General features: G+C 38.5%; 1 protein-coding gene across 1 annotated transcript; it reads left to right on the forward strand.

Moving 5' to 3' along the window:
- The first annotated feature begins 2,332 nt into the window (after positions 1-2,332).
- On the forward strand, positions 2,333-9,636 carry LOC121259196 (monosaccharide-sensing protein 2-like). Its single transcript, XM_041160702.1, has 5 exons — positions 2,333-2,425; positions 2,751-3,317; positions 3,509-4,428; positions 8,521-8,708; positions 8,838-9,636. Exons 1-5 carry the CDS (start codon positions 2,347-2,349, stop codon positions 9,280-9,282), a joined length of 2,199 nt encoding a protein of 732 aa, XP_041016636.1. The 5' UTR covers positions 2,333-2,346; the 3' UTR covers positions 9,283-9,636.
- The last annotated feature ends 1,095 nt before the right edge of the window (positions 9,637-10,731 follow it).

Here is a 10,731-nt window from a genome sequence, read left to right on the forward strand (position 1 = left end):
ATATTCTCATCTTTGACTCTTTTGAACTTTTCTGGAATTCGTCTTATCTGTGCGTAGTGCGTATTTGTGTCGTCTAGAGGGTAAGGTTGCTTCTGAAGCTGCAGCTGAAGGTGCACGTCCTTCTTCTGAAGCAGCAGCTGTATTTGTCTTAATACGATATATTTAGTTCTATGTTTTGGACCGAAAAATGTTACAATTAGAGAAGGAGAAAAACTCTGTATATCTGGTAAAACGTAATTCATTCAATCTACTACCGAGAAAAGATGGGCTTTGCTATATATTTATACTAATTTACAAAAGAAACTAACCTTTCAAGAACCAATCTTGCTAACCTATCATATGTTTAGACGTGTGTGCTGACATGTATTTCTAATGAAAAACCTTGTAATTTAAGTTTTTAAACTTTGGAATTGATGAGGTTGAGTAGTGGGCTTATTTATGTTCATCCGACGTACGTAGGCGAGGTTATATATATTAATAAATAAATTGGATTACCGTTTTTTCATTTCTAGAAAGAGTATTAGCTAGCTAGGCTTATGTTTGGGCATGTGTCAAAGTATCTATTCCTAACAGAGAGAATTCCTTGCGCCCTTTTTCTGTGCCGAAGGCCCGAAATTAATTGGCTAGCTAGCAGTACATAATTATTAACTACGTGAATTTCTTTTTGTTTTAAAGAAAATTCAGTTTTAATGTGATTAACTTGCCAGCCATTATACTAATTATTTTCCTTCCTTTCTTTCAAGCACTAGATTTTGGGCCATACATACAAGAAGACTAGCAAAGTTACAAGTACGTTGCTCCTCAATCGTCGGACATGGCATGCAACGTCCTCTGTCCCATCCTCATATATGGCACATGGCCGAGGGATATGGTCTTCCTTTGGAACCGGTAATACGATCACTTCCACCTAGATCTAGATTCTCATATCCTATCTTCGATCTCAAGCAGATTCGCGTTCAGCTGGTTCTTATTAGTAATATTAATTATTGTGCTTTTAGAAGATCTCCGTCCACAAAATAAATATATGTAACGCCCCAATGGAAGGCCCAAACCACATGGCCTATACTCCAAAAGGACTAGTCAATGATACAATTGGAGCTCCACTAGAACCTTATAAAGAGCAAGAACTTCTCCTTCCCAAGCAATGTGGGATCCCATACACCACCTACCCTTATCCATATCATATGGGGTATCACAATCTACCCCCCTTAAATTCCCGACGTCCTCGTCGGGCCTGTCCATTGTAGGTGGCACGGCTCAAGTCCCACATTTCTGGTTGGGATAGGCTCTGATACCATTTGTAACGCTCCAATGGAAGGCCCAAACCACATGGCCTATACTCCAAAAGGACTAGTCAATGATACAATTGGAGCTCCACTAGAACCTTATAAAGAGCAAGAACTTCTCCTTCCCAAGCAATGTGGGATCCCATACACCACCTACCCTTATCCATATCATATGGGGTATCACAATCTACCCCCCTTAAATTCCCGACGTCCTCGTCGGGCCTGTCCATTGTAGGTGGCACGGCTCAAGTCCCACATTTCTGGTTGGGATAGGCTCTGATACCATTTGTAACGCCCCAATGGAAGGCCCAAACCACATGGCCTATACTCCAAAAGGACTAGTCAATGATACAATTGGAGCTCCACTAGAACCTTATAAAGAGCAAGAACTTCTCCTTCCCAAGCAATGTGGGATCCCATACACCACCTACCCTTATCCATATCATATGGGGTATCACAATATACCTTAGGACTACAATTCGTTTTTGTCTTCTGAAGGTTTCCTCATCATCTTTTACGGTACGTTTGACGTTTCTATGGTTGGAGTAGTGAATATACGTTTCTATGGTTGGAGTAGTGAATATACGTTTCTATGGTTGGAGTAGTGAATATTTAGCGTTCCAATATATCTGAGGACGAAGATTTCGGGAGCCACTTTAAGGTCTTCCATGTTACGAACGTTAATAATCAAGGCTTCAATCTTCTGCGGAGTTGATCATTCTAATTCAAATTTCTTTCTGTACCACTTCATTCTGCATGATTTGAGTGTTTATATATGGCGGTTTCTCTCGGGATGCGAAAATTCACTTTCAAGAAATAGGATTCTGATTGACCTTGGCTGGTTCGCTGGATTTCGTAGATTATGCATTGATATGCAGTACTTCCTCTTACATCAAGAGTACTCAGGTTTTTACAGAGAGCTCTGTGCATGCATGTCTAAGGCTAGTCTGGAAAATTAAGGTTCATCCTTTCTTCGACTTGGCGATTTAAATCCTCTTCCAGTGTCAGGAGGCCAGGTTTCTGGCATTTGTTCGTTCGTTAAAAAAAAAAAAAAAAATCGATGAGTCAAGTTGTGCTTGTAACGATTGCCGCCGCAATTGGGAATCTGTTGCAAGGATGGGATAATTCAACCATTGCAGGTATATTTTTCTTCATTTACCTTTCATATCCGTCGCAAACCAGAAGTGCATGATCTTTTACTCATAAATCGAATTCCATCTCTATCTCTTCATGATCGCATTGTGCAAGATTTTATATTTTATATTTTTGAATCCGGGGCGTCATTCATTCTGTTTCGTTCGTTATAACCTAATCTTTACTTTATATATAGAGGTCTTAGAAACCATGATTCAATGGATGAGTAGAGAAAAGAGCATGATTCATGAATGGATGAGAATAGAGGCCAGGAATGCACATTTCGTTGAACGTACGTGTCAAATGTTGATCATAATCTACTGCATGCAGGGGCTATTCTTTACATAAAGAAGGAATTTAATTTGGAGTCCGAACCCGCAATGGAAGGCCTAGTTTTAGCAATGTCAATCATCGGGGGAACAATCATTACAACATTTTCGGGACCGGTGTCAGATTTGTTTGGACGACGACCTATGCTAATAATCTCATCAGTTCTATATTTTATTAGTGGTCTGGTAATGCTGTGGGCTCCCAATGTCTACGTTCTTCTTTTGGCAAGGCTCTTAGATGGTTTCGGAATTGGTCTTGCTGTCACTCTTGTTCCCGTTTACATATCGGAGACAGCCCCTCCTGAAATCAGGGGACAATTGAATACAGTTCCTCAATTCGCTGGTTCTGGGGGAATGTTCTTTTCATACTGCTTGGTGTTTGGAATGTCCCTGATGGACTCGCCAAGTTGGAGATTGATGCTTGGTATTCTTTCTATTCCCTCCCTGGTTTATCTGGCGTTAACACTAATCTACCTGCCTGAGTCTCCACGCTGGCTTGTCAGTAAAGGGCGGATGACTGAGGCTGAACAGGTTTTGCAAAGACTACGTGGCAGGGATGATGTCACAGGTAATTTGGAGCTACTTCTATGTTTGTGTGTGTGTGTGTGTATAAGCTATGTTTGTCTTTGATTCGCCGATATCTCTTTATTTTTCATCATTTAATTTAAAAGAAAAAAAAAATTATCCCTAGCTTAGTGCATGTTATAATTGGGCTAATATTGCTTATTAGTACTAATTCGGGTCTAGTTTGATCTGCAGGCGAGTTGGCTTTGCTGGTTGAGGGTCTTGGCGTCGTGGCTGCAGCATCCATAGAAGAGTACATAATTGGGCCAACAGACGAGCAAACTGATACTCAGGAAACAGCAGCAGGGAAAGATCAAACTATCGAGGAGGGTCTCTCATGTGTTGCTAAACCTGTTACTGGGCACAGTTCTCTTGGCATGGTGTCCAGTCATGGAAGCTTGGCCAATCAAAGCATCCCCCTGATGGATCCTCTTGTGCCTCTCTTTAATAGTGTCCATGAGAAGCTCCCTGACTCGGGAAGCATGCACTTTTCAAACACGGGCAGCATATTCAACTTGGGAGAACATCATGGTAAAACTGATCAATGTTGGGATGAGGAGAGTCACAGGGATGAAGGCTACACATCTGACGCTGCCTTGATCAATTCTGATGACGATTTGCAAAGCCCATTGCTCTCACGTCAAATGACTGGTATGGATAAAAACATGGCGCCTTCTACATCCCATGGCAGCCACTTAAGCGTAGGACGTAATGGTAGCCACGTGCTAGGAAATGAAGCGGTCAGTCATGCAGATATTGGTGGCGGTTGGCAACTGGTGTGGAAATGGTCTGAGAAAGTGGGTGAAGATGGGAAAAGGGAAGGAGGATTTCAGAGAATCTATTTGAACCAAGAGGCTGCCCTTGGATCTCGGCATGGGTCCCTCCTTTCTGTTCCTGCTGGTGCAATGCCTGAAGAAGAGGAACTTTTGCAGGCTGCTGCTTTAGTTAGCCAGCCAGCTCTCTGTTTAAAGGCTTTGATGAGTCGGCATTCAATTGGACCAGCAACAGTTTACCCATCGGAGACTGTTGCTAATGGGCAAACTTGGCGTCATCTTCTCGAACCAGGAGTTAAGCGTGCATTATGTGTTGGGCTGGGACTTCAGATTCTTCAGCAGGTAAAAATTAATTTACTACATCTTGCAGTGTTAATTCGATTTCGTTATCTAATTTCTTGGAATTGATTATTCTATGATAACTCGGCCTATATAATCAAAATGTGAGATGTTCCTCAACCAGTAAATTATACCAACCTTCAAGGAAAAAGCTTAATCGGGACAACCTAATTCACAAAATGTTATTCCTTTGAACACCAGCAAATTAAATGTTACAATGTTTTTCTAGTTTTAGCCAGAAATCGACCAAATACTTTGTAACATCTGTTAACATCGTATTTCACACACCTGGACCTAGTTCCAAAGCTCGAACCGGGGGCCTCCATATCTGCACACAAGAGAAAATAAGGGTGGTTTAGTGGGGTTCAAGAAGCCTTCGATACTTAAGTCAATTAATCTCCTTAGTAATTTGCATGTGGGTGTAAGAGTTCAGAGAGAGACATTTGTACCTAAAGAGAGGCTTTTATATGAGGTTTTGGGGGGGACACCCCATACTCTATGTCAGGACGTCTATGTCACCTCCCACTGTAGCCAGTCAGGATCTTTTAATGCGACATGGAGCTTGAGGTGGCATTATTAATGCGGCGTAGCTTCCCGAGTGACGTCTTGCTAAAAGATGATCAGAGTTGTGCTCCCCCATACCCTCTGTCAAGGAATCAAGGGTTGTCCGTGTTTCCCGCCCGTCAGTTGGTACATGTTTTCAAGTACTAGGTGTTGTAGGGGACGTTAGGGGCGGTGAGTCTCATCTGTTCTTATCAATTAGTCTTCCCACGCTAGGCCTGCCTCCCGGGTTGGTGTGTTTCACGGGTCAGGTTATTTAAGTGAGGCTTGGGCCAAGTCAGGCCCCTCGTTGTCCTACATGGACTTGGCCCAAGGCTATAACTCCCCAATCCCGAGTGGGTTGGAAAGTTACTTCTTATCACATAAAATCATATCTCACCATATAGATATAAACTCCAAATTCTCAATTACACATAAATCTCAATATCTTAAACCAACTCTTCCAAAATAATTAACTAATAACACCACAAAGTCCTAATATAAATGTCCAATTCTCAACATACCACGTCATCAAAACCCGACAAATTTATTGAATAACATTATCCAATAACCATAACATCCTTTTGTGCTTAATCCACTCAACCTAATTTTGATCCTCAACTAAACACTTAAATCATTTGAAAAATATTGTGGAGATAAGGGGTGAGTTATCAACAACTTAGTAAGCAGAGAACATATACTAGTATGTAAACATGAGCCTTTTTAGAAAGTTAAGAATGCAGAAACAAAACATTTCAATTTCAATATATAGATCGCAAAATGTGTTATCAAAAAATTAGAGCAGCATTTCAACTATTCATATTAAAAAAGTCAATTATTCGAATTCAAAAACCCTTTGGCATAACATGACTGAACATTTTCATCTTATCATGTCATTTCATATTGTATCGTATTGTATCATATCATATCATATACCATATTTAACCCCATGGTAGAGTTGTGCTATTCCCAGTAGCTAAACCTATCAGTATCAGAATGTGAATCTTTCTTTTATTCATTCTCGGAACCCCAAGTATGCATACAGGAAAGAACACACAGAAAAACTACTTTATTTTCAGAATAGGTGCACTCATATCAGAGATGTTGGTATCAACCAAAAAAGGAATCAGATACAGAATCAGAAAGTCATGCCAAAGGTTTTTTAGATGCATAACATATTCATATAATTTTCATATAATAAAAAACGGATTCAGAACATTTTCATATAACATGTCCAAAAATTTTAGATTTCATATTTACTCTTTTGTACATTTTTGAAAGAGCACGTCAAAATATTAATCATATCTACACTAGTCATGCCAGAAAGTATTTTCTCTTTTATACATATTTTATGAGTAATGCAGAATACATAACTAAGGTTATGTTCACATTTCTTTTCAAAACATATCATGCACATTTTTATAAATTAACATTAGTTCATTTCTTTTTATGCAAAATCTAGTATAGAAACCCTACTTACCTGGACCTTTTAACTTCTCTGAATTTTCTCACAACAGTGCCATGAAGTATTAAACATTACCTATAAAAAACATTACCTATAAAATAGTCACGTAACTTCAGTAAATTTTCAATTGAACACGTACTTCATAGTTAAAACTCGATATGTTAAAAATCTATATTTTCCTAGTGGCCAAAATCCTCGAAACCCTAAAATATCATCACTCTATAAATAATTGATTCACATGTAATTTCTCCAACCAGTTACCGATTAAATCATAATATCATATTAATCTCATAATTTGACCTTCTAATATTTTTCATTCAAATTAGTGCCCTTTGACCCTCGAAAAATATCCATATTTAAATATTCACCCGTGGCCTATAAACATGTGATGAGCTCATAAAAACCAAAATGTGCAGTGGTGGTGCAACCAAAGGATGAACGTATGACTTCTACTTATGTGTGTGGCCAGCCTGTAATCATCTAATATTTTGTGCTAGACCCGAAATCAAAAAATGGAGAGAGGACTATGTAAGAGGAAGGTGAAGTGGTGCGAGAAAGAAAATATGAGAGAGAGAGAGAGAGAGAGAGAGATAATGTGGTGAGAGAGAGAGAGAGTGAGTGAGTTGCGAGTTGCAACAGAGCTTACTGAGAGGGTGATGGTCGTGGCTATGGGTGGAGCACAAACCGTGTTCTTCCAGCAAGAGAAACACTGTGAGTGGTGGCCCGTGGACTTGGGTGTCATGGCTGGCATTGTCCTTTTGGTCTAGGACTGTGGGCTTTAAGGGCAGGGGGTTGGTTACGTGAGATGGAGGCTAGCAGTTTGGGGAGGAAACGATAGCAATGCGGTGGCTGCAGAAGGAGACATGGCTGCTGGACTTCACGTGGGGGGGTTAATTTTGTTTCTACTTCCAAGCAAAGGTGGTGGTGGGGGCCTACTAGTGTAGACTAAAGGAGCTTGGCAACGGTGTGAAGTTTGGCAACATTGGAGGGTCGATGGAAACCCTAGCAGTTGCTTGGTTTTTCTATTTTTCTACCTAAATGGGGCACTTACGTGGCTATACTTGCATGTGTATATATATATATATATATATATATATATAGGTAGTTGGAACCTAGAGGAGGAGAGAGAGGGCAGAAACGTGCATGTAACTTACGTGCAAGTTCAGGATGTTGAGTAATTAGGCTTGGGCTTTTAGTAAAATTTCTTGGGCCACTACTAATTAGAAAATGCCCACTTGCTCTATAAATTATAAAATGATATTAACTCATTTATTGAGTCTAAAATCATCCACTACATCCTAACATGCCTTAAAATAAACTTTTTTTACTCTCGCACCAAATTAAAATTCCAGCTAACTAAAGGTTATAGCGCGGGGGCTTATACAAGATCATCCAATAATTTTAAACGTGGTCTCCAAAATATTGGCCCGTTAAACGTGACTTGTACCCAAAAATCCATATTCCACAAAATAATTTTGGTTCTGTCTCCTATTCAAAATTTATTCATTAAATCTCAAGTTGCTTCCCATCCCTATTAACCTCAATAAATTAATAATACGCGAGCTTGACCTGAGCAGTGTTGGACATGGGTGTTACATCGGGCCGGAGGGAAATTCCCCTCACAGTATATCTTCCCTTCTATGTGAATCCTTGCCAACTTCCACTTCCCATTCAGAAGTATGTTGTCGTTTTAGAGTACATAAGCACAGTCCTACTTTTCCTTTGAAGTTCTTTTTCATTACAATTTTTCTTGAACCCTAGCTGTTAATTAGCACAATACCAAAACTTCTCGCGAATCATATGCATAAATAAGGTCGTGGACGAAGGATGAGGATCTAAGATAACCACGTGATCTACTTTGACTCAGCTCTTCGCTTAACAATTTTAGTACATGATGACGGCTGTACTAGTGCTTAATTTTTCCCAGAGTTGTAGATTAAAAGCACTTTTTTTTTGCTTAATTAAAGTTTGTATATTCTTACGTTCATTGTGTTTCTATGATCCTTTTGCAACTCTGTTTTTTTTTCCTTCATGCTTCTTTCTTTTCTACATTGGATTATTTACAACATTTTTTTGTGCTGTCTTTGCAGATTTCTGGCATAAACGGGGTTCTGTACTATGGTCCTCAGATTCTAGAGAAAGCAGGTGTTTCACTTCTTCTGTCAAATATGGGCATTAGTTCAGCCTCTGCATCTCTCCTCATTAGTGCTCTTACGACGTTTTTTATGCTTCCTTGCATAGCTCTTGCAATGAACCTAATGGATATCACTGGTAGAAGGTAAGGCTCCCTTTGTGAGAACCCTCGAGTTCATAGATTTTTTTTTTTTTATTATTAGAAATATGAACTTGGGATCATAACCATATGCAAACATTCCTGAAGATGGCACTCTACATTATATTCTTGCAGGTCGCTGCTACTCTACACAATACCTATCCTAATATTGTCTCTCATTGCACTAGTGTTTAGCAGCGTTGTCAATATGGGGTCCGTTGTTAACGCAACAGTATCCGCCATTGGCGTAGTAGTCTACACCTCCATCTTTGTCATGGCTTTTGGGGTAATTCCTAACATCCTTTGCTCTGAGATCTTTCCGACTCGTGTTCGTGGCCTCTGCATAGCTATCTGTGCCCTCGCGTATTGGATTGGAAATATCGTTGTCACTTACTCAACTCCTCTGTTGCTCACCTCCATAGGCCTTGCTGGTCTCTTTGGTATCTACGTTATTGGATGCATCATTTCATGGATATTTGTTTTCTTGAAGGTTCCAGAAACGAAGGGCATGCCTCTAGAAGTCATATGTGAGTTCTTTGCTGTGGGTGTAACGCAGGCTGCTGATAGTAAGGATAATTGACTTGATCGTCTAAGAGTTATAATTCTAACTATTGGTTGATTTTAATTCTGCTGGAATTCGAGCTGGATGATTCATAAACCCCGCGGGGGGGTATTTGTATTGTAAAACACAAATCCGAAATGGGGTTCTTATTAGGAGAAAGAATATGATGAACTTTGCAACTAAACTGCATTTCTCTGTCCTTTAGTCTTCTTTTTTCTTTTCTATTGTCCCCTTTCTTTAATTGTTTTATTTTTATTATATATATTCTGAGGTATTTGGAATTGGACTGAACATCTCTATCCAATAGACCAATGAACATTCAATTGGTTTCAGTCTGATAAAGTTTTTGGCAAAAAACAACCTTCCCCTGCAGCAACTAAATGAACTAGATATGATGACCATTGCCCTTTTCTGATGCATACATTCTTTTCATTATGATATCTGATCCTCCATCGCCATGATCTTGTCATACAAATTGAACTAAAAGGATCAAAAACTGGTAATGATATGGACTTTTGGAAACCCAACTGCATAAAGCTAACACTGATTAATGACTGGCTTACATTTCTTTTTCCACTCCTAACAATTAGAATCAGTCAGCCGACAGCAGAGGGAAGCCTATTGGTTTCATGGATTTTGTAGCAAGAGTGTTTAGGAAACGCACATACAAAAGTTAAGGATGTATTAGATGACATCATTGGCACTTAAAATGAAGCAATTAACACTCCAATCAAATATAAGGCTTCTAGTGTGGCAACTTGGGGAAGGGAACTATATTGAAGAAGTCTTTATAAATATTCCATCAATAGAGTTTTGCAAATCCAAAAGTGGCAGCTATTTGAGCATTGGTATTGGTGTCTCCATGTGCAAATGCAAAGTCACATGGTTTGGAGATTATTTTTGCCATTCAAGAAAAACTCTCATATTAGATTATACATTTTTGAGCCAAAATAATAATAAAATATTATTTTTATTATTATTAATTTGTTTTCCTAAAATTAATTTGTTTTATATATTTTACAATTAAAATCCACTACATAAGATCTACAAATATACACCAATTGTATGAAGGGTAAATATTAGATAAGTAAATATACACAAAAAAGTAATAAAATAAAGGATGAAGGGTGAATAGTAGATATCTGTAAATATCCAATGATATTGTTTATAGTAGGCTAAATATTTGCATATGACTAATCCAATACAGTAGAAAAAGTGTACTTATTATGTAAATATGTGTTTGTATTTGCATATGCATACATCACTACCAATACCCTGACAGCTATTCTAAATTCTAATGCCTTTTTTTATTAAAAAAAAATAGAAATTTTATATCTAATGATAACGATATCTTAACATTGGTAAATCTAATGATAAGTTATAACGATATTGATCGTACATAAAATTTATTTTTGCCATTTTTTCTAAATACTTTTTTTTTTTTTTTTTTTGTGGACTTGGTTTCTA

Source organism: Juglans microcarpa x Juglans regia, chromosome 4D, assembly GCF_004785595.1.
Source record: "Juglans microcarpa x Juglans regia isolate MS1-56 chromosome 4D, Jm3101_v1.0, whole genome shotgun sequence".
In the NCBI taxonomy this organism is placed as follows: domain Eukaryota; kingdom Viridiplantae; phylum Streptophyta; class Magnoliopsida; order Fagales; family Juglandaceae; genus Juglans; species Juglans microcarpa x Juglans regia.

Bases quoted from the DNA above. Each gene is read 5' to 3' on its own strand.
- LOC121259196 (XM_041160702.1), top strand. From the start codon at position 2,347: ATGAGTCAAGTTGTGCTTGTAACGATTGCCGCCGCAATTGGGAATCTG. The intron at 2,426-2,750 runs GTATATTTTTCT...TACTGCATGCAG, and splicing joins GGATAATTCAACCATTGCAG to GGGCTATTCTTTACATAAAG. The intron at 3,318-3,508 runs GTAATTTGGAGC...TTTGATCTGCAG, and splicing joins TGGCAGGGATGATGTCACAG to GCGAGTTGGCTTTGCTGGTT.